Raw genomic sequence first — 25,268 nt, forward strand, 5'->3', positions numbered from 1 at the left:
GGGCCCCAGACAGTCCTTCCGGGTGAGGCGAAACTTCACCTGTGAGTCGGCTGGGGTGATATACTGCATCTGGTGCTCCTGATGTGGTCTTCTATATATTGGCGAGACCCGACGCAGACTGGGAGACCGCTTCGCTGAACACCTACGCTCTGCCCGCCAGAGAAAGCAGGATCTCCCAGTGGCCACACATTTCAACTCCACATCCCATTCTGACATGTCTATCCACGGCCTCCTCTACTGTAAAGATGAAGCCACACTCAGGTTGGAGGAACAACATCTTATATTGGAGGAACAACCTCTTATATTCCATCTGGGTAGCCTCCAACCTGATGGCATGAACATTGACTTCTCTAACTTCCACTAATGCCCCACCTCCCCCTCGTACCCCATCTGTTATTTATATACACACACATTCTTTCTCTCTCTTTTTGTCCCTCTGTCTCTCTGACTATACCCCTTGCACATCCTCTGGGTTTTCCCCCCTCCCCCTTTTCCTTCTCCCTGGGCCTCCTGTCCCATGATCCTCTCATATCCCTTTTGCCAATCACCTGTCCAGCTCTTGGCTCCATCCCTCCCCCTCCTGTCTTCTCCTATCATTTTGGGTCTCCCCATCTGCCTCACACTTTTAAATCTTACTAGCTCTTCCTTCAGTTAGTCCTGATGAAGGGTCTTGGCCTGAAATGTTGACTGTACCTCTTCCTGGAGATGCTGCCTGGCCTGCTGCGTTCACCAGCAACTTTGATGTGTGTTGCTTGAATCTCCAGCATCTGCAGAATTCCTCGTGTTTGCAATGTTACATTAGGCTGTTGCACATCTATTGTCAGATATTGATGTTGTGGTGTTGGAGGTTGTGTTCAAGAAAACAATGAAATGCCACGCTGCCATCACCATCTGTTCCGGCATGTCATGACAGCGTTTTTAAAATTAGCCGGATACCCCGTACACAGTACAACGGCCTACCAGCGTTTTCAGATTTACACACTCTGGAGAATGTTTTAGAAAAGCTCCGTTTTTGGGGGAGGAAAACACCGTTCCAGTGTGGATGGAGGGTCAAAACGAAGAGAGAAAGCTTGGGTTACAGATTTATCTGATCTAGTGTGGACGTAGCCTGAAGCATGAAAGCCTCCAAACCCTACGACAAGATTGCATTTATTTATCAACACCCACAGAGGTCAGGAGCGATGATCTTTCAAAAGTCGATAGATTCTGGCATGGTTCCGGAAGACTGGAAGATTGCAAATGTCACTCCGCTATTTAAGAAGGGGGCAAGGAAGCAAAAAGGAAATTATAGACCTGTTAGCTTGACATCGGTGGTTGGGAAGTTGTTGGAGTCGATTGTCAAGGATGAGGTTACAGAGTACCTGGAGGCATATGACAAGATAGGCAGAACTCAGCATGGATTTCTTAAAGGAAAATCCTGCCTGACAAACCTATTACAATTTTTTGAGGAAATTACCAGTAGGCTAGACAAGGGAGATGTAGTGGATGTTGTATATTTGGAATTTCAGAAGGCCTTTGACAAGGTGCCACACATGAGGCTACTTAACAAAATAAGAGCCCATGGAATTACAGGAAAGTTACATATGTGGATAGAGCGTTGGCTGATTGGCAGAAAACAGAGAGTGGGAATAAAGGGATCCTATTCTGGTTGGCTGCCGGTTACCAGTGGTGTTCCACAGGGATCAGTGTTGGGGCCGCTTCTTTTTACATTGTACATCAACGATTTGGATTATGGAATAGATGGCTTTGTGTCTAAGTTTGCAGACGATATGAAGATAGGTGGAGGGGCCGGTAGTGCTGAGGAAACGGAGAGTCTGCAGAGAGACTTGGATAGATTGGAAGAATGGGCAGAGAAGTGGCAAATGAAGTACGATGTTGGAAAGTGTATGGTTATGCACTTCGGCAGAAAAAATAAACGGGCAGACTATTATTTAAATGGCGAAATAATTCAAAGTTCTGAGATGCAACGGGACTTGGGAGTCCTTGTACAGGATACCCTTAAAGTTAACCTCCAGGTTGAGTCAGTAGTGAAGAAGGCGAATGCAATGTTGGCATTCATTTCTAGAGGAATAGAGTATAGGAGCAGGGATGTGATGTTGAGGCTCTATAAGGCGCTGGTGAGACCTCACTTGGAGTACTGTGGGCAGTTTTGGTCTCCTTATTTAAGAAAGGATGTGCTGACGTTGGAGAGGGTACAGAGAAGATTCACTAGAATGATTCCAGGAATGAGAGGGTTAACATATGAGGAACGTTTGTCTGCTCTTGGACTGTATTCCTTGGAGTTTAGAAGAATGAGGGGAGACCTCATAGAAACATTTCGAATGTTGAAAGGCATGGACAGAGTGGATGTGGCAAAGTTGTTTCCCATGATGGGGGAGTCTAGTATGAGAGGGCATGACTTAAGGATTGAAGGGCGCCCATTCAGAACAGAAATGCGAAGAAATTTTTTTAGTCAGAGGGTAGTGAATCTATGGAATTTGTTGCCACGGGCAGCAGTGGAGGCCAAGTCATTGGGTGTATTTAAGGCAGAGATTGATAGGTATCTGTAGCCAGGGCATCAAAGGTTATGGTGAGAAGGCGGGGGAGTGGGACTAAATGGGAGAATGGATCAGCTCATGATTAAAATGGCGGAGCAGACTTGATGGGCCGAATGGCCTACTTCTGCTCCTTTGTCTTATGGTCTTATGAAATTTGTTTTTTTTTGCATCAGTGAATTTATTTGGAATTCATATATCAAGTGGAATGTGGCAATGGTTAACGACAAAATCATTCCCTTTGTCTTGATGATTAGTATCACTGTACAACTCAGGCGAGGTATTTTACACTAGGTTGCCATCTCCAGAATAGATGAATTGTTGACAGCTTTTGACTTGTGACAAGTAATTTACACTTCCTTCAAATTAGAGACCATAAATATCTGTCAATGAGATGGAAATTTCTGCAGAATGTGCTTTTAGGATTCCCACGCAGTTGGTTTTTAAGTAGATGAATGGAGATAAATGATTTAAATCAGACAGAAGTTAAGAATAAAGAGGAGCTGTGCTGTTCAAGTTCTTATGTATGGTAAGATTTTCCCCCATGTGAACTTTGCAGCCTGTATTTAAGTTCTTACAATTAAGCATGCATATTCATACCAAGTCCCACCATTTTCAGCTCTACCCCACCCCACCCCCCAAAGAACACACCAAAAACTATGAACTAGCTCAATTGATTATGTCAAAACCAAGGCAGATATTTAAAAACACAAGACGGTCTGCAGATGCTGGAAACCCAAACCAGTACGTGCGCACATGTACACACACACACAGAGCTAGGGGATCTCAGCAAGTCAGGCAGCATCTGTGGAAATGAATAAACAGTTAATGTTTCAGGCTGAGACCCTTCAGATTTTTGTTTTAGCTTGGAGATGAATACCAAGAGTTAGAGGTTAAGATGCAGATAAGCCACTAGATAATCAGATTGAAGAATAAGATGGAGCTGTCTACTTTATTACTGTTTTATTCAGTGCAATCATGAACAATAGCCAGATCAGAAATACTGATCAAGTCAACTAGTTCCCAAACAGAACTGATAGGCCAATCAGATGGGTCACTGCTGCTCAGAGATAGAACACAAAAAAAATGATAGGTACAATTAAGCAGCATTAAAAAATAATAGAAATACTGGAGTCATGATGATCATGAAGTCTGCTGGAGAGACACATTCATACATATGCTGTCCTCTATAATTCAAAGAGATTGAAGGACAAGGTTGCAGGGTGACAAAATGTGGCTGGATCACTTGGAACAAAAAATTAATCCCTTCCAGGAGAAAACAGCACCTGTTCTTTCCGCACTGTTCTCCAGCAGTTTAAGGACCAAGTCCAGCCAGAACATAACTCACAAGTGCTCTTGAACGTCAGGTATTAACCTTACCTACCAACAACCAAGCATTGCCATCCTGGTCCCCTTCACGATAGCTTATGAAGAAGCATGCGACTTCCCTCCCAGAGATGATAGGTGTTTGTGCACTTGACTCTTGAAGGCTTGGACCCCATCGTCACAGATGCTTCCAATCACAACATCTGGAAGGCTGTTCCAATTTCTGATAGCACAGTGAAGGAAGCTTCACTATCCAGTAAAAGCTTCTATCTACTGTTCATACATTTTAATGAGCTACAAAATTACAGTTGCAAACCCTATGCTAAATTTGGAAAATCTGTTAAGAAAGCAACTGAAGATGGTAACAATGACAAAGTAAAGATAAATAAAGCAACACACACAAAATGCTGGTGGAACGCAGGAGGTCAGGCAGCATCTATAGGAAGAGGCACAGTCGACGTTTTGGGGCGAGACCCTTCGTCAGGACTAACTGAAAGAAGAGATAGTAAGAGATTTGAAAGGGGGAGGGGGAGAGGGAGATCCGAAATGATAGGAGAAGACAGGAGGGGGAGGGATGAAGCTAAGAGCTGGAAAGTTGGTTGGCAAAAGGGATACAAGGCTGGAGAAGGGAGAGGATCATGGGATAGGAGGAGAGGAACACCAGAGGAAGATGGAGAGCAGGCAAGGAGTTACAGTGAGAGGGGGACAGAAGGAGAAAAAAGAGAAAAAGGGAAAATAAATAAGGGATAGGGTAAGAAGGGGAGGAAGGGCATTAGCGGAAGTTAGAGAAGTCAATGTTCATGCCATCAGATTGGAGGCTACCCAGACAGAATATAAGGTGTTGTTCCTCCAACCTGAGTGTGGCTTCATCTTGACAGTAGAAGAGGCCATGGATAGACATGTCAGAATGGGAATGGGACGTGAAATGAAAATGTGTGGCCGCTGGGAGATCCTGCTTTCTCTGGTGAACAGAAGGTAGGTGTTCAGCGAAACAGTCTCCCACTCTGCGTCAGGTCTTGCCAATATATCGAAGGTCGCACCGGGAGCACCAGACGCAGTACATCATGCCAGCCGACTCACAGGTGAAGTGTCGCCTCACCTGGAAGAACTGTCTGGGGCCCTGAATGGTGGTGAGGGAGGAAGTGTAAGGGCATGTGTAGCACTTGTTCTGCTTACAAGGATAAGTGCTGGGAGGGAGATCGGTGGGAAGGGATGGGGGGGGGGAGAGAGATGAAAGTCTGGTGGACAGAGCGTAGGTGTTCAGCGAATTCCCCCCCCCCACATCCCTTCCCACCGATCTCCCTCCCAGCACTTATCCTTGTAAGCAGAACAAGTGCTACACATGCCCTTACACTTCCTCCCTCACCACCATTCAGGGCCCCAGACAGTCCTTCCAAGTGAGGCGACACTTCACCTGTGAGTCGGGAGTCGGCTGAGGTGATATACTGCGTCCGGTGCTCTCGGTGCGGCCTTCAGTATATTGGCGAGACCCGACGCAGACTGGGAGACCGTTTTGCTGAACACCTACGCTCTGTCCACCAGAGAAAGCAGGATCTCCCAGTAGTCACACGTCCCATTCCCTTTCTGATACGTCTATCCATGGTCTCCTCTACAGTCAAGATGAAGCCACACCCAGGTTGGAGGAACAACACCTTATATTCTGTCTGGGTAGCTTCCAACCTGATGGCATGAACATTGACTTCTGTTAATGCCCCTCCTCCCCTTCTTACCCCATTCCTTCTTTTTTTCCTATTTCTTTCTTATTTTTCTCCCTCTGTCCCTCTCACTACAACTCCTTGCCTGCTCTCCATCTTCCTCTGGTGTTCCTCTCCTCCCATCCCATGATCCTCTCCCTTCTCCAGCCTTATATCCCTTTTGCCAATCAACTTTCCAGTTCTTAGCTCCATCCCTCCCCTCCCACTTTCAAATCTCTTACCATCTCTTCTTTGTTAGTCCTGATGAAGGGTCTCAGCCCGAAGCGTTGACTGTACCTCTTCCAATAGGTGCTGCCTCGCCTGCTGCATTCACCAGCATTTTGTGTGTTGCTTGAATTTCCAGCACCTGCAGATTTCCTTGTGTTTGTGTTTTTAAAATGAAGATAAATATTTGGCTTTGAAGCCACATATTGACCCAGATGTTTGTTTACCATAAAAGGTATGGAATACTTATAGTTTAATCACCAAAGTGACCTAGTCAAACCTTTCATGTGGAACCTAATGATTCAACAGTGCAACAGGTACAATGGTACAAAATTTTTTTCATATGCTACTCGTTCTTTTGTACTGAAGAATATTCGTCATTCACTAACAATGCATAGGACTGCAAGAGGATACATAGGGTTATTGCTTTTAAATGTTGCTATTTGTCTCAACCACTATTCCTGGCAGCTCAAATGAAAAAAAGAATCATCTATTGCATGAAGCAGCAGCTCCTAATGTTCTTTTTTTTAAATGAATCTCTTGTCTCTGCTCTTAAATCCATGCCCTCATTTTTAATTACCCTCACCCCCCCCCTCCCAGGAGGAAGACCACTGTATGTAATGTTGCCTTGTCTGTGGCCTTTTATCATGTCACCCTTTATTCTCTACCTCCAGGAAATAAAGTCTTAAATTTATCAAACCTGTGCAACTCAGGCTGTCAAGTTCAGTCAACATCTTGGTAAGTCATTACTACATTTTTTCTAGCTCATATACTTAGCCTTATGACTGATGAAAGCCAGCATGCCAAAACCCTTATTCACCACCCTATCTACCTGTGACACCACTGTCACTGAGCCATGCTCTTGCTCTCATAGGTCCCTCTGTTCCACAACACTCCTCAGGGGCCCCATCACTTGCTAAACAAGCTGTACCCACAATGCAATACTTTGGCATACAAAATACAATGCATTTATTCGAATAAAAAAACCATTTGCCAGTCCTCAACCCACATACAAGAGAAAATCTGCAGATGCTGGAAATCTGAGCAATACATACAAAATGCTGGAGGAACTCAGCAAGCCAGGCAGCATCTATGGAAAAAAAGTACAGTCAATCTACATAGCTAGCTGAGTCCCTGCAAATTTTCATAGCTAACCAGGTCATGTCCATCCAATCTGAATGTTTTTTGAGGAAGTTACCAGGAAAGTTGATGAAGGCGTCATTGTCTACATGGACTTTAGCAAGGTCCCACATGGAGGTTTGTCAAGAAGGTTCAGTCACTCAGCATTCAAGATGAGGTAGTAAATTGGATTAGACATTGGCTTTGTGGGAGAAGCAAGAGAGTGGCAGTAGAGGCCTGCGACTAGTGGAGCACAGTGGGGATCAGTGCCGTGTCTGTTGTTGCTTGTCAACTATATCAACGACCTGGATGATAATCTGGTTGACTGGATCAGCAAATTTGCAGATGACACCACAATTGGTATTGTAGTGGACACTGAGGAACGTTATCAAGGCTTGTAGCAGGATCCGGAGCAGATGGGTAAATAGGCTGGAGAACGGCAGATGGAATTTAATGCAGACAAGTGCGAGACTTTGCACTTTGGAAGGACCAACCAGGGTAGATCTTACATAGTAAATGATAGGGCACTGAGGATGTGGAAGGACAAAGTGATATAGGAATACAGATCCATAATTCATTGAAAGTAGTATCACAGGTAGATAGGGTTGTAAAGAAAGCGTTTGGCACATTTGCCTGCATAAATCAAACTGTGAGCATACAAGATGGGATGTTATGTTGAAGTTTAAGACATTGCTGAGGCCAAATTTGGAGTATTGTGTGCAGTTTGGTCATCTGCCTACAGGAAAGTTGTGAATAAGGTTGGAAGATTGCAGAGAAAATTTACAGGAGGTTGCTGGGTCTGATTGGAGGGATGAGCTGTGGTGGTGGTGTTACAAAACTGAAGTGCAACGTGTTCAAGATGGGTTTGCAGAGGGAGTTAGAGTGAGCGATTTGGAGAAGTGTCAAGGCAGATGAGTTTCCATGCCCCTCCAACTAACCGGGTGTGAGGTTGGATCGTTCTAAGCACCAACTCGATTAGGAGAGCTTGGGAACTGCTTCGGGTCAGGTGGCAAGGCCGAGGCCCAGAGCTTAAGGCTGAGGCAGGGACCCAGTCCTAATGCAGGGCACAACCTGCTGTTGCAATGTGTCATTGCCTGCACACAATACTCCAAATTTGGTCTCAGCAATATCAGGCAAGACACACTGAGGCAAGGGTCAGGCTGATTTCGCACTGAGGCTGCGAGACTGCCCTGGCTGCTGTGCTTCATGTCTGTGAGCTTTGCAGAGTACTGCCCCACTAATATGATGAATTGAGTCCGAGGCTTTGGGCCTACTTGGGGATTTGGATCCAAGGACTCAATTTGGTTTGGAATGCTATTGCTGGCTTCTATTATTTGCACGATTTGTGTTTTTTTTCCTTTCTCTGTGCATTGGGTGTTTTTTTTAAATTGGATTCTTTCAGGTTTCTTGCAGGATGGCTGCCCGTAAGCAGACAAATCAATGCTGTATAATTTATACATACTTTGTGATGATAAATGTAGTTTGAATATTTGAAACCAGAGGTCATGGGTTGAGGGTGGAAGGTGAAAAGTTTAAGTGGCAGAAGCTTCTTCACTCAGAGGGTCACGAGAGTGTGGAATCAGCTGCCAGCACAAGTACTGCAAGCAAGCTCGATTTCCACGTTTGAGAGAAGTTTGGATAAGTGCATGGGTGGTAGGGTATAGAGAGCTATGGTTCTGGTGCAGGTCGAAGGGAGTAGACAATCTAAATGGTTTGGTACAGACTAGCTGTGACAAAGGGCCTGTTCCTGCACTGTACTTGTCTATGACTGATGCACCAGGTCAGGCCACGTTGTTTGATCCATCTTCATATGTGTAGCCTTGGGAAAAGTACACATGCAAGACAACAAATATTTTTTCAGGTCTTAAATTCCTTTGTCTGTTTATTGCAGGAAGAGGGTGTCAAGATAAAAAGGGCAAGTTAAAAAAACAGTTCCCGCTATTACGATCACAGTTTAACTTTGGACCACACCCTTATTATGTATGCAACTAAAACAAAATATACGTACAAATCCAATATGGTAGTGGCAATTATTTGGCACACGTGCTTAACTTCCAAACACACGCAGGCTAGACATTGAAAGGAGTTCTCCTCGCTCACACTAGTAGGCTGATTAAGGAGCTTCACAATCACGCTATTCCAGTGTCGATCAATTTTACTCCCGAAAATCTGTCCTCACCAAACCTGGGAAAAGCATTCGAATGTCATCCTTTCTAGAACATGGCAGCTCTTCATTCTACTCCACCCATGCAAAATGACATCACCATTTTCTCTTAAAGGCACAGACAGCTATTTTAGCATTACCAAGGTGAATACACAAGTGAACAAGAAAAATATGATATTCAACAGTCACCTGGTTGCACAAGTCTCCAATACATCCACTCTGCTAATTTGTGTGATCCAAGAAAACATTCATTTCCTTTTTTCATTAGCTTCCATTATTCCCTCCCCCACAGTAAAAATTGAAGAAAAATTCTCATTAAAAATGTCACCCATTTACTTTGGCTCCACCTACAGACAACTGTGCTGAATAATGCTGTTGTGTTATTTTTGTTCATTTCACTATACAACATTCAAGCTTCTAAAGGACTTTATTGATTACTTCAGTGGATTAAGTCATACCAACTTCAGAAAAAGTACGTACACCACTTAGGGTGTACTATTTCGTTTCCAAACAAAGATGGATTTCATGTTGACAGTCAACACCCAGTTCTTGGCTCAGGAAAAAAAATTAGCAAAGCAGTTTGATATTACAATTATTGCCAGATGAAAATCTACATTTCCTGCCTAACAGCATTTTCAGCACACTGTTAAAATCAGACATGGGAACCCAGACATTTGACACAAACTTGGAATACTAATAAACCCAAGAAACATCAATTAAGCAGTTCTGTTTAGGAGGTAGTGTGTGCCCGCAGCACTTGCAGGACATAACATTCAACAGTGCATATATGTGCAGAATTGCATACATGTACACTTGGTGGCCCCTTTATTAGTTATGTCCTGTACCTAATAAGGTAGACAATATATTTTCATGGTCTTCGTTGCTGTAGTCTATCCCCTCAAGGCTTAACATGCTGTGCATTCAGAGATGCTCTTCTGCACACCACTGTTGCAATGCTTAGTTATTTGAATTACTGTTGCCTTCTTATAGGCTTGAACCAGTCTCCGACTGTGTTTTTTTTGTACCATCCTCTGTAAACTCTTATTGTGCATGAAATTCCCAGGTGGTCAGCAGTTTGAGACACTGAAACTACCCCGACTGACACCAACAGTCAATCAACCTATGCTCAAAGTCCCATATATCGCATTTTAAATCCATTCAGATGTTCGGTCTGAACAAGAACTGAGCCTCTTGACCACATCTGCATCCATTGACTTGCTACCACATGAGGGGACGATTAGATATTTGCATAAACAAGCAGCTGTACAGGCATGCCAAATAAAGTTGCCACTTGGTGAATATATTTTCCATGTTCTACCAACAATTTCAGAAAGAATGGAAAATGGCCAAGTATTGCAAATTGGGGACGGAAGGACAAGGTGATCAGTGGCAGAGAAAGGAAAGCACAATGACCCCAATAGGGATGAGGCAGATTAAAGAACAAGACTACAACTGCAGAAGGAACTCAGTAAATCAAGCACCATCTGTTGGGGTTAAGAGGGGTGGGTGTGGTGGATTAATTGTTTCACAAATGTGCACTTTCAGTCAGGGTGTTGGGTGTTGGGTCTTGACCCAAAACACTGACAATTCTTACCCGCCACCCACAAAGATTCTGCTGAATATGTTGAGTTCCTCCAACAGCTTGTTTTTGTTCCAGGTTCTGACATTTGTCGTCTCTTGCATCTCCGAGCCTACAAGATGGATACCCTGACATTTGGTAAGAGACCTGGTTAGGGCAACAAACATGAGAACATCTGCAGATGCTGGAAACACACAGCAACACACAAAATGCTGGAGGAACTCGGTAGTTCAGTGCTCCAACTCAAAACAGACTTACCCGAGGCTTCAGTCATTGAGACTTTGCCTGGAATGTAGCACTTCAGTTAGAAGGAGACTGGATAGAAGAGGTTTTGTTTTGCTTTCCTGGAATGCAGAGGCCAAGGGATGGTCTAATAGAGGTATCAAAAATTACGAGGAAGGCATATGGCACAGAGAGTCAAAGTCTGCAGTATATCCCTGCCTACCATCACATGCATGGGGTGGCATGGGCTTAATGTGAGAGGTCACATTTAGAGCAGGGGTGCCCAACCAGGGGTGAACGGGCCCCTCAGTAATGGCAGGGGTCCAAGGCGTAAAGCAAGTTGGGAACCCCTGGTTTAGAAGGAATCCGAGGAGAAATTTGAGCTGCAAATTGTCTCACAGCATTTAACAAGTTTAAGCAAATATCTGAATCAGCAAGGAAGGCTACGGATCCAATGCGAGTCAGTAAGATTGTTATAGGTAGGTATAACAGGTAGCATTGTTAATGAAGACTGAAAGACTGGTTACTGTGCTAATCACTAAACATGCTCAATGATTCTATGACCACTAATTAATTTTAAAATATTTCTTATTGTAATTTAGCATTTTTTAATATATTGCACTGTACTGCTGCAGCAAAACTACAAGTTTCACAACGTGTCAGGGATATGAAACACAATTCTGACTATTATATATACACAGAGGAGCCTGGCACGTTTAGTAATTAATTCTTTACTATTTAGAAATATAGTCAATTCTAAGTAAATTATCAAAACATGTAGTACATGTTGCAAACAAAACTACACAAGGCACACACAAAATGCTGGAGGAACTCAGCATTTTGTGTGTGCATCTTGGATTTCCAGCAATTGAAGATTTTCTCTTGTTTGAAACTACACAAGATACCATTCTTTAAAAAAAATCAAAATTAAATTGCCTTGAAAACAAAGAATGCTTTCCGTGAGAGCAGGGGGTTGAAGTGAGAAGAGGTTTCAGAATTCTGGTAATCTGTGTGAAAAAGAATGAAAGACTTGAATTTATAGAACACCTCTCATAGCCCCAGGTCATCCCAAAGCTCTTTACAGCCAATTACATCTTTTTGAAGTGCAACCATTCTTTATGTGCCATAGGAAATGTAACAGTCAATTGACGCATAACATAGACAGTGTAGGTAGAGATGATTTACTGAGGCTCTGAACTAGTTGCCTCACTTGCATCCAGAGGCAGATGGACCTCAAACATCTCAAGTATTGTTAATGCAACACTCAGTATTGATGCGGGTTTTTTCTCAGAACCTTTGCTTTAACTGACACAGTCTCCCACCCACCACCACCTCCCTCTACTCCACAGAGAAACACTGTCGCTCTGAAAAATCCCCTTGTATCTCAGTTACAGAAAGGACATTGTCAATCCCCATGAATTTTCCTGGAGCAAACCAGTGGACCCTGCACCAAACTAGGTGATTATAAATAGGTAATTCCTGGGACTGCAACACGGGAATGGGACCCCTTAAAATTTAGCTAACCCAAGTCCAGCACACTCACGAGCGGATTAAAATTCTTCAGAAAACTAATTTTTCATTTGTGTGGTAAGAGTGAAAAGTATTATTTCACACTAATCATGATTTGCACATTACTGGTTACCCATTAACTTTTTTAAAAATCATTCCATGACTTAAGTAGCAAATGATCATATACAAAAGTTAGAGAGTATGGTAAATGTGTGTATGGACCAAGGACAGAAAAAAAATTCACAGAATTATGAATTCTCTTTTCCTCATGGGCATGGTCTGAAAGGGATTAAGCTGTGGCTTCCTTTTACAGAGGGAACATTGGAAGTTGTTATGCAAGCATTAGTGCAGGCGACTTTTAAAATAAACTCCAACTAGTCAATGTTTAATGCAACTTGTATTAACTACTTCTCTTCACACCTCAAAATTACGGCCAGATTTGGGAACAGCTTCTTTCCAACTGTGTTTAGACTGCTGAACGGATCCTAACCTGGATCTGGGCCGTAACCTCCAAATATCCGGACCTGCCTCTCGGTTTTTTTGCACTACCTTACTTTCCCTTTTCTGATTTATAATTTAACTTTTTATTATTTACTATCGATTTGTACTCCAGGGAGCGCGAAGCGCAGAATCAAATATCGCTGTGATGATTGTACCCTCTAGTATCAATTGTTTGGCGACAAAAGAGTATAAAAGAGTAAGTATGTCTACCATACCGGCACCTCATGACTTGTAGATATCTACAATGTCACGCTCCCCTACCTCTTGCCCCAAGATGGCAAGCCTCAGCCTATCAAACTTCTTACTACTCAACCCTGCAGGAACATCCTGCATAGGGAAATGAGAGGATTAATGCAGTTTGAAGATTTGAACATTTAAAGAATGAAGGATAAATGGCAGCACCAATCAATTAAGTCCAAAAAACACTTCACTTTGTAATCTTAGTTTTATTTTGGGAGAAAAGATTTTTGATAAATTCTGTTTTTCAGTTTAGTATGACACACACAAACATGCTAAAGGAACCATCCACAGCAAACAAAAAAAACAGAAAATTATGAAATATAAACACGAGAGATTCTGTATATGCTGAAAATCCAAAGCAACACCCAAAATCTCAGGCATCATCTAGGAAGAGGAATAAACAGTCGAGATTTTGGGTTGAGACCCTCCTGCATGACTGAAAAGGAAGCTGGGGGCGAAGCGGGGTGGGGGGGGGCAGGGGAGAAACCAGTTTAGGATGGGAGAGGAAGGAATACAAGGTGATAGGTGAAGCCAGGTGGGTGGGGAAAGGGGGAGAAGTAGTAAGAAGCTGGGAGGTGATAGGTGGAAAAGTTAAGGGCTAGAGAAGAAGGAATCTAATAGGAGAGTGAACCATGGGAGAGAGGGGAGCATCAGGAGTGAAGATAGAAATGTGAGAAGAGAAATGGCAAGTAGTAAGAGTGCAGAATTGATGAGGGAAGGGAAGGATGTTCGAGAAATCAATGCTCATGCCAACAGGTTGGAGGCTACCCAGAGTATGAGGTGTTTCAAAGGTTTATTTTATTATCAAAGTATGCACACAGAATACAACTGAGATGTCCTCTTCAGATCGCCATGAAATACAGAAAAACCATGGAAGTTGTGAGGTCCCTCTCCCACACAAAAAAGTAAAAAGAAACAAGATTCACAAACCCCAAACTCAGTTGCACACAAAAACTAACAGATTGCCCACCCGGACACAGCAGCCAAAACATCAAAGCTCTAACCCCCAAGCTCCTCAAACAAAAATAACAACAGTAACATCAAACAGAGAACCCCTCTCTCACCCAAAAAACAGACTGCTCATTCGCTAATCAGCAACAAGAAAACTGAAGGAGACCAATATAAACTAAAGTCCACATCAATAATAATTACATATATCTCATATGTTTCTCCTCTCACCTGAGAGTGGCCTTATCGTGGCCATTGAGGTGGCCAAGACCAACGTCAGAATGGGAATGGGGACTGGAAATAAAATGGCTGGCCACTGGGAAATTTTGCTTTTTGTGGATGAAGCAAAGGCACTCAACAAGGCAGCCCCCCAATCTACATCAGGAACATGGATATAGTAGACAACTCCAACAGATTTACAGATGAAGTGTTGCCTCAATGGAAAGGACTTTTGGAGCCCTGAATAAGGGTAAGGAGGTGGTGAATGGGCAGATCTAACACTTCTCCTTGCAGCAATGCTGAAATCGTTCAGCTAAGGCAACATTCAGAATCAGGTTTACTATCCAGATATCCCACCTCTCCCGGAAGTTCCGGGAGTCTCCCGCATATTAATAGTGGCTCCCTGATGCCCGCAAATTATATACAATATCACAGAAATCAATTTTTTTTGAGGAGCGAGAGAAAGCAAGAGAGGGCGCGCGCGAGCGAGAGGGCGCGTGCCAAGACAGAGAGAAAGCAGGAGCGAAAGCAAGCAGGAGCGCTTGAGAGCGCGCAAGCAACCACAAGAAAGAGAGCGCGCCATGACAGAGTATTCCAAAAAATATATGAAACGTACGTCACCCCAGACTACACTAAAGTGTACCCCTGCCTAACAGGGGTCAAAATAATGAGTGTTACTCGCTGCACTGTTTGCAACAGTGACTTTTCTGTTGCCCATGGCGGGTTAAGACTGTAAAAGACATGTTGAGGTGAGTTTAACAGGTGTCATTCATTCATTAGCATAGCTAACGTTATTTAAACTAGCTGGCCAGCTGCAAAGGAGCTACTCTATTGCAGACATCCCACCTCTCCCGGAAGTCTCTGGCAAATTGATGGTGCTACCTCCCTGAAATGAGTTTTTGCAGGGTGGGATGTCTGACTATCACCGACAGAGACCATGACGTTTGTTGTTTTGCAGCAGCATAATAAACAAATTACAAAATTATACAGAAATAACCAGTACAAAAACAGCACAATAGTAAGGTGGTGTTCATAGGCCATTCAGAAGACAATAAGACATAGGAGCAGAATTAGGCCATTCAGCCCATTGAGTGCTCTCCAGCATTTCATCATAGCTGATCCAAGATCTGGATTTACACCTGCCCTCTCACCAGATCCCTTGATGTCCTGACTAATCTGGAATCCATAAAACTTCTGCTTTGAATATACCCACGGACTTGGCCTCCGTTGCGTCTGTGGCAGAGCATTCCACAGATTCACCACTCTTTGGCAAAAAAAGTTCCTCCTTCTGTTCTAAAAGATCACCCCTCAATTTTGAGGCTGTACCCTCTAGTTCTGGACAGCCCCACCATAGGAAACAGCATCTCCACATCCATCTTATCTAGTCCTTTCAGCATTTGGTAGTTTTCAATGAGATCCCCAATCATTCTTCTAAATTCCAATGAGTACGGGCCCAAAGCTGCCAAATGCTCCTCAGGGGTTAACCACTTCATTTCCAGAATTAGCCCTGAGACCCTCCTCTGGACTCTCTCCAATGACAATACATCCTTTCTGAGATAGGCGACCTAAAACTGTCGACAATAATCCAAGCACTGCCTGACTGGTGTCTTAAAGCTTCAGCATTATCTTATCTTTTATATATTCTATTCCCCTTGCAATGTTGGCATTTATTTCAATTCGCAAACACGAGGAATTCTGCAGATGCTGGAATTCAAGCAACGCACATCAAAGTTGCTGGTGAACGCAGCAGGCCAGGCAGCATCTCTAGGAAGAGGTACAGTTGACGTTTCAGGCCGAGACCCTTCGTCAGGACTAACTGAAGGAAGAGCTAGTACTAGACTGTACCTCTTCCTAGAGATGCTGCCTGGCCTGCTGCATTCACCAGCAACTTTGATGTGTGTTGATTTATTTCAATTACCTTCTTTACCACAGACTCAACCTTGCACAAGTCCCTTTGCACCTCTGATGCTTGAATCTTCTCCCATTTAGATAGTCCTTTTACCAAAATGCATCATACGTTTCCCACTGTATTCCATCTGTCATTTTTTGCTCATTTTCCCCAATTTGACCAAGTCCTGTTGCAATCACATTGTTTCCTCAGCACTACCCCTCCACCTATCTTCATATCATCTGCAAATTTTGCCACAAAGCCATCAATTCAACCATCTAATTCATTGACAAACAATATGTAAAGTAGCAGTCCTAATACTGACTCCCGAGGAACATCACTAGTTACTAGCAGCCAACCAGGAAAGGCCTCCTTTACTCACTGCCAGCCATTCCTCTATTCCGGCCAATATCTTTCCTGTAACAAAATAAAATCCTATGGTGTTAAGCAGCCTGTGAGGCACCTTATCAAATGCCTTCTGAAAATTTAAGTAAATGACATCTATTGTCCTCCCAGCTTGTTATTTCCTCGGAGAATTCTAACAGATTTTTCCAGGCAAAATTTCCCTTTACAGAAACTATGCTGACTTTGACTGGTTTTATCAGTCTCCAAGTACCCTGAAATCTCATCTTTACTAATGGATTCCAACACTTTCCCAACCACTGAGGTTAGGCTCATGGCCTACAAGTGCAAACACCAGGAAATCTGCAGATGCTGGAATTTCAAGCATCACACATCAAAGTTGCTGGTGAACGCAGCAAGCCAGGCAGCATCTCTAGGAAGAGGTACAGTCGACGTTTTGGGCCGAGACCTTTCATCAGGACTAACTGAAAGAAGAGCTAGTAAGAGATTTGAAAGTGGGAGGGGGAAGGGGAGGGGGAGATCCAAAATGATAGGAGACAGGAGTGGGAGGGATTGAGCCAAGAGCTGGACAGTTGATTGGCAAAGGGGATATGAGAGGATCATGGGATAAGAGGCCCAGGGAGAAAGAAAAGGGGGAGGAGGGGGGAAGCCCAGAGGATGGACAAGGGGTATAGGCAGAGGCACAGAGGGAGAAAAAGGAGAGAGAGAGAGAGAGAGAAAGAATGTGTGTATATAAATAAATAATGGGTGGGGTACGAGGGTGAGGTGGGGCATAGTGGAAGTTAGAGAAGTCAATGTTCATGCCATCAGGTTGGAGGCTGTCCAGACGGAATACAAGGCCTACAAGTACCTCTTTTGTCTTCCTCCCTTCTTAGAATGGAGTGACATTTGCAATTTTCCAGTACCCCAGGACTATACCAGAATCAAGTGACTCTTAAAAAAAACATGACCAATGCACCCATCATCTTTTCAGCAATCTTTTTCAGTACTCTGGGATGTAGTCCATCTGATCCAGGTGATTTATCCACCTTAAGACCTTTCAGTTTGCCTAGCACTTTTTCCTTTGTAATAGCAATAGCACTCTCTCCTGCTACCTGACACTCACGACCTCTGAAACACTGCTAGTGTCTTCCACAGTGAAGACAGATGCAAAGTACCCATTAAGTTTAACTGCCATTTCTTTGTCCCCCATTACTACCTCACCAGCATCATTTTCCAGTGGTCCAATATCAACTCTCACCTCACTTTTATTCTTTATATAACTGAAGTCTAAGTATCCTGTGTTATATCATCAGTTAGTTTTCCCTCATTTCATCTTTTCCCTTCTTATAGCTTTTTTTAGTTGCCTTTTGTTGGATTTTAAAAGCTTCCTAATCATCCAACTTCCCACTCACTTTTGCTTCCTTATATGCCCTTTCCTTGGCTTTTATGCAGTCCTTGTCAGCCTATGGTTGCCTATCCCTGCCCTTTGAAAACGTCTTCCTCTGTGGGACATATCTATCCTGCTCCCTTTGCAATCTCAACCCCACCCACATCTTCCCAAAAACTTCAATCTCTGCTCTGTCTTGCATTGCAATACTAATACATGTGTGATGCTTCTCCCTCTCAAATTGCAGTATGAATCACTGCCTCCCAATGGTTTCTTTACATTAAGCTAATAAGATCTGTGTTACTACACCACACCAAAACTAATATAGCCTTTCCCATTGTAGGCACGAGCACAGGCTCCTCTTAAAAAGCCAGCTCATATGCATTCAACAAATTCCCTCTTGCAACCTGACACCAACCTGATTTTCCCAACCTCTTTGCATATTGAAGTCCCCCATTACTATTATGACATCACCTTTACTACATGCCCTTTCCTGCTCCCTTTACAATCTCAACCTCACCCACATCTTGGTTTCTATTTGGAAGCCCATATGAATCCTATAATCGTATTTTTTTTTTAAACCCCTTGCAGTTTCTTAAATCCACCCACAGAGATTCAACATTCTCTGACCCTGTCACCTCTTTCTAATGATGTAATTCTATCTCTTACCAACAGAGCCACACCACTGCCAATGCCTTCCTGCTTGTCCTTTCTATACAAAGTACATCCTTTGATGTTAACACTCCTGACTATGGCTTTCTTTCAGCCACGACTGTGATGCCCACAACGACATATGGACCATTCTCTAACTGTGCTACTAAGCTTACCCACCTTATTCCAAATGCTATGCGCATTTAAATATAGCACCTTCAGTCCTGCATTCTTCGCTCTTTTGGAATTTTGCCTCTATGCTCAAATTTAACTCTTTGGTCTGTCTGCATTTGTACCCAATCATTGGCTTGTCCTTCCTTACATTCATATTACATCCATCATCTACTTGTAAACCTATTGGTTCATTTTCAGCTCCATCATACTGGTTCCCATCCCCCTGCCATATTAGTTTAAACCATTCCCCACAGCTCTAGTAAACCTGCCTGCAAGAATATTGGTCCCTCTTGGATTCAAATGCAACCCATCCCTTTTGTATAGGTCACATTTGCCCCATAAGTGGTCCCAATGATCCAGAAATTTAAGAGACTACTAGACAGGTTTACGGAGGAATTTAAGGTGGGGGTTTATATGGGAGGCAAGGATTAAGAGTCAGCACAACATTGTGGGCTGAAGGGCCTGTACTGTTCTATGTTCTATAAATCTGAATCCCTGACCCCACTCCTATTCTTCAGGCACACATCTATCTACCACCTCTGTCTATCCCCATCCTCAACGTTGTATGACACAGGCAGATTACCAACCTTGAGGTCCTGCTTCTCAGCTTCCCTCCCAAATCCCAGTATTCTGTTTTCAGGACCTCTTCCCTTTTTCTACCCATGTCATTGATACCGATATGTACCGCAGCATCTGGCCGCTCACCCTCCCTTTTCAAGTTATCGCGGCCGCATTCAGAAACACCGCAGACCCTGGCACCTGGGAAGAAAACTACCATCCGTGTTTCCTTTTTGCATCCACAGAATCACCTGTCTTTCCTCCTAACTATAGAGTCCTCCATTACTGCTGCCATTCCCTTCAGTTATCTGCCGTTCTGAACCACAGGGCCAGACTCAGTCCAGAGGCATGGCCACTGTTGGCTCCTCCAGATAGGATTCTGCCCCCTTCCACCCCCCCCCCCCCAAAACAGTACTCAAAATGGAGAACTTATTGAGGGGGATGGTCACACAGGGCTTTCCACTATCTGACATTCTCCCTTCGCTCTCCTGACAGTCACCCATCAAAGCAACACACACAAAATGCTGGTGGAACGCAGCAGGCCAGACAGCATCCATAGGAAGAAGCACAGTCGACGTTTCGGGCCAAGACCTTTCGTCAGGACTAACTGAAAGAAGAGATAGTAAGAGATTTGAAAGGGGGAGGGAGAGATCTGAAATGATAGGAGAAGACAGGAGGGGGAGGGATAGAGCCAAGAGCTGGAAAGTTCATTGGCAAAAGGGGTACGAGGCTGGAGAAGGGAGAGGATCATGGGACGGGAAGCCTAGGGAGGAAGAAAGGGGGAGGGGAGCACCAGAGGAAGATGGAGCGCAGGCAAGGAGTAATTGTGAGAGGGACAGAGAGAAAAAAAGAGAAGAAGTCTGGCCTGTTGCATTCCACCAACATTTTGTGTGGGTGTTGCTTAAATTTCCAGCATCTGCAGATTTCCTTGTGTTTGAGTCACCCATTAATCTGCCTCCTGTAGCCCTGGTGTGTCTATCACCACTTCACTTTCCCTAACAAGCCGAAGGTCATCGAGCTGTAGCTTCAACACCTGCAACACGGTCTCCAAGGAGCTGCATTTTGATGCACTTGGTGCAGATGTGGCAATCAGGGCTGAAAGTCTGGAAGTCTGGAAATCTGACATCTGACACCCAGAACAGAACACTGGCTCTTCAGACATACCCACTATTCTCTCAAGTTAACTCAGGAAAAAAATAAGAAATAAGGAATGAACTTACCTAATTATGTTGCCTCTGCCTATTCTCACTGAAGCCTTATTGAGACAAACCCTTACTACTATGACTCAGACTATACTGATGACAGACGCACCGCTAGGTGGTGCCTCTCTTTTACAGAGACTGGGTTTTTAAAAGCTCTTAACTGGACCTGCACAGGAACGCTTCTGTTGCATCTATGCAGTAGTCCAATCAAAGACTCCTGCCGAAACCTTCCTGCTTTTTAAAATTCTTCACCAGACCTACGTGGGAACACTTCTGTTCTCCCTGCGCAGTACTCCAGTTGAAGAAATCTGATGGCAGAGGGGAAGAATCCGTTCCTAAAACATTGAAGCAACACAACTCAAAGTTGCCGGTGAACGCAGCAGGCCAGGCAGCATCTCTAGGAAGAGGTACAGTTGACGTTTCAGGCCGAGGCCCTTCGTCAGGACTAACTGAAGGAAGAGTTAGTAAGAGATTTGAAAGTGGGAGGGGGAGGGGGAGATCCAAAATGATAGGACAAGACAGGAGGGGGAGGGATGGAGCCAAGAGCTGGACAGGTGATTGGCAAAGGGGATATGAGAGGATCATGGGACAGGAGGCCCAGGGAGAAAGACAAGGGGGAGGAGGGGGGATATCCAAAGGATGGGCAAGGAGTATAGTGAGGGGGACAGAGGGAGAAAAAGGAGAGAGAGAGAGAGAGAGAAAGAATGTGTGTATATAAATAAATAATGGGTGGGGTATGAGGGGGAGGTGGGGCATTAGTGGAAGTTTGAGAAGTCAATGTTCATGCCATCAGGTTGGAGGCTACCCAGACAGAATACAAGGTGTTGTTCCTCCAACCTGAGTGTGGCTTCATCTTTACAGTAGAGGAGGCCGTGGATGGACATGTCAGAATGGGAATGGGATGTGGAATTAAAATGTGTGGCCACTGGGAGATCCTGCTTTCTCTGGCGGACAAAGCGTAGGTGTTCAGCAAAGCGGTCTCCCAGTCTGCGTCGGGTCTCGCCAATATATAGAAGGCCACATCGGGAGCACCGGACGCAGTATATCACCCCAGCCGACTCACAGGTGAAGTGTCACCTCACCTGGAAGGACTGTCTGGGGCCCTGAATGGTGGTAAGGGAGGAAGTGTAGGGGCATGTGTAGCACCTGTTCCGCCTACAAGGATAAGTGCCAGGAGGGAGATCAGTGGGGAGGACGAATAGACAAGGGAGTCACGTAGGGAGCGATCCCTGTGGAAAGCAGAGAGAGGGGGAGAGGGAAAGATATGCTTCGTTGTGGGATCACGTTGGAGGTGGCGGAAGTTACGGAGAATAATATGTTGGACCCGGAGGCTGGTGGGGTGGTAGGTGAGGACCAGGGGAACCCTATTCCTGGTGGGGTGGCAGGAGGATGGAGTGAGAGCAGATGTACGTGAAATGAGGGAGATGCGTTTGAGAGCAGGGTTGATGGCGGAGGAAGGGAAGCCCGTTTCTTTAAAAAAGGAGGACACCTCCCTCGTCCTGGAATGAAGAGCCTCATCCTGAGAACAGATGCAGCGGAGACGGAGGAATTGAGAGAAGGGGATGATATTGAGTGGGTTTTTAAAACTCCTGTACATAGAACATAGAAATTTACAGCACATTACAGGCCCTTTGGCCCACAATGTTGTGTCAACCATGCAAACTACTCGAGAAACAGATCAGAATTTCCCTAGTGCATAGGCCTCTATTTTCCTGAGCTCCATGTACCTATCCAAGAAGCTCCTGAAAGACCCTACTGAATCCAATTCTACTACCGTCAGCCGCCAGCAGTTCATTCCACACACCCACCACTCTGTGTGAAAATCTTACCCCTGACAGCCCCTCGGTACCTACTTCCAAGCACCTTAAAACTAGGTCCCCTCATGTTAGCTATTTCAGCCCTGGGAAAAGGCCTCTGGTTATCCACACGATCAATGCTTCTCATTTTGTACCTCCTCCTTGATTGTAGTAATGAGACAGCCAGCTGACATTTCTGCTTCTCTTCCCAGTTTTTATACAAACAATTTTGTTTTTTGCTTTTTGTTGCCCAAACAGCACTGGAAAATTCAGCATTGTTGAAATCAGAACAGTACAGAGATACAACTTTATGATTGCAGCGGCCAGGGATTGATTGCAGCCACGATGTGTACAGAGTTTGCACATTCCTATATGTTTCCTCCAGGTCCTCTGGTTATCTTTCACATTCCAAAGACATACAAGTTAGTAAGTTGCAACTGTTCTTGCCTCCAGCACCTCTCCGGCGTATATTCAAGCACACCTCCTGCTCAGTACAGAGTGAAGGGGGGAATAAAAAGAGAAAAAAAGATGCCTGCGTATGATGGGGGGGGGTCTCAGCTTGAAATGTTGACTGTTTATTCCCATGCTGCTTGTCCTGCTGAGCTCCTCCAGCTCATTATGTGTGCTGCTCCAGATTTCCAGCATCCGCAGTACCTCCCATGTCATCCATTTTCTTGATAAGCGGTTTATGCTCCAATTGGAGCATCAAATTGCCCGTGTATGTTCAGCTACCAGTCCTCGGCCACCAGACCCCTTCTCACCTCCACAAAATTCAGCAGCTCAAAAGACAACATTGTTCTATATGGAATGTGTGAAGAAAACTAGGTTGACTGTGGAAAGGGAAGTGAGGTGGTGGGGAGGTGTTAAGAGCATCAGAGTTTGCAGAACTTATTAGTTAGGTGAAGGAAAAGGGCCAGGGTAATGATTAACATTGGTAGGACAGCAGGTCCTGAAGGAGATTTGTCATAAGATCAAGGTTTGACAATTTAATTAAGCTGGTATCTTTCTCCAAGACAGCTCTCCTCACTGTCACATTGAAACTAGTTTGAGATGTTACATTTCTACATGATTGTTCCGCAACATTTGTGCTCAAAACTCAGTATCCCAGCATGCATTGCATGCCACTGACCCGCACTACTGACTGAGCACCTCTGTATTCGTGTAATAAACAGATGGCAGTCCCAGAAGGAAAACTGAGACACAAGTCCTTAAGAGGTCAGTGGTGGAAAGGGGGATCAGCTTCAAGTTTGTGGGTATCAACACTTCTGAAGATCTATCGTGGGCCCAACACATTCACACGGTCAGAAAGGAGGACAGCATCCATCCCTAAAAAGGTACACCATCTGGTACAAGCCCACTTCTTATTACTGCCATCAGGTAGGAAGTACAGGAGGCCGAAGACAACTTAGGAATATTACCTTTCCCTCCACTATTAGTCCATGAATACCACCTCATTGTTTCTTTCATTTTGCATTATTTACTTCTGTAATTTTTGTCTTTGCAATATACTGCTGCCACAGAACAATGCTAGTGATAATAAATCTGATGCTGATGATTTAAACAGTAAATTCCTAACTTTTCTTAATTAAAAACACATATATATATATATATATATATAGATTCAGTCATATAACATGTTACACGATGCAATGAAATCTATTGAATAAGCTTCAGACAACTTAAAAATTAACAAGACCCAAGAAATTCATGAAACAACACAGAAACTTCTACCTCCCACAACAAAAAAATTCTGCAGGAATGTTGTATTCACTGAGTGGAAGATTCCTCTTGTTATTTAAGTTTCTAAATTTTTTGTATAGGTTTCTCCTCTAGTCAATTGTAATTTTTCTAAACAGCTAGAGGTTCGTAAGCAAGATATACCCCTTTCTTCTACACATCTCTGCATCACAAAATTCTCCCCCTGTTCATTCACTGCCAACGATTCAGTCCCAGAATCATCAACCAAACACTTAAAAAAAATGTACAGTAATTATTTTTCCATGACTTTTCCACTGATTTTTAAAGAATCACACCTCCAGTGGTCTCAGAATCAAAAGGCCACATATAGGCACTGTTAAATCTTTCCTAGTAAAAACAAAATTCCAACCAACATGAAGCCCAGTTCTTCCCAATCTGTTCCCTGTGCTCAAAGAACAAACACAAACAAATTCCTTTCAACTACTCACTGGCCTCCAGTGTGTTTTACAGTATGGTTGGAATTACCACCAACAGATAGAAGCAGACTTACTTTGATAAAGCAGTCATTTTGAGACAAGTTGTGCCTGACAGAATCTTTCCAGCCTTTGTAATTCCCTTTGAAAAATGGAAACATGACACTGATCTCATGGAGAATCTGTAAAACATAAAGTACACTTAACCAGTTTGTTATATTTGGAAACCAGTCAGATTGCCTCAACATTTAAAATGACTGAAATATGGTTATATAAAGCAGTACCTGGGATAACTTCAGTCTCTTTTCTGGAGAGTTAAGGATTGCAATGGTTATAAGAGCAAGATAAGTATAAGGTGGTTTAGGGTATCTTTGGTAATTCTTTTTCTTCACTCGTTGTTTAGACCCACTTCCTGTATTTTCTTCATCACAGTCTTCTGCAGAGTTAGGGTCCATTTTATCCTGTGTCCGATTTGATATCTGGAACTTGTCATTGACATCAACAGTTGCAACATCAGAGATCTGTTCCATCCTAGAAGCATCCATCAGAGTTTGCAAGTGCAGAACTTGAGCTGAAGAATTACTCTGAACAGGAGAGCACAGTTGCAGAGAAGGACCTGCTGCATTATCCCAGTCTTGCACCGGTAGGTGAACATTACCCTCGTCTATTCCTGGAGACGGTGCTGGAAACATCCCATATCCTTCAACTTCCCAGCTCATTCTCATGCTAATCAATGAGCATAGTACTGGAGCCACACCAACAGACTGCTGCCAGAGTTGTTTTCTCAGAAGACAATCAACATTTGCATGATGATTA

At 43.9% G+C, this 25,268-nt stretch overlaps 1 protein-coding gene across 1 annotated transcript in view; it reads right to left on the reverse strand.

Annotated features, from left to right (window-relative positions):
* The window catches only part of foxh1 (forkhead box H1), a 43,473-nt gene extending 18,491 nt beyond the window's left edge, over positions 1-24,982 (reverse strand). The window contains exons 1-2 of the mRNA XM_072246451.1: positions 24,737-24,982; positions 24,530-24,634 (exon numbers count right to left, since the gene is read on the reverse strand). Of these exons, the coding sequence (XP_072102552.1) occupies positions 24,530-24,634; positions 24,737-24,982 (351 nt within the window). The remainder of the gene's footprint in view (positions 1-24,529; positions 24,635-24,736) is intronic.
* Between the last annotated feature and the right edge of the window lie 286 nt (positions 24,983-25,268).

This window comes from Mobula birostris, chromosome 1 (genome assembly GCF_030028105.1).
Source record: "Mobula birostris isolate sMobBir1 chromosome 1, sMobBir1.hap1, whole genome shotgun sequence".
NCBI classification, from domain to species: domain Eukaryota; kingdom Metazoa; phylum Chordata; class Chondrichthyes; order Myliobatiformes; family Myliobatidae; genus Mobula; species Mobula birostris.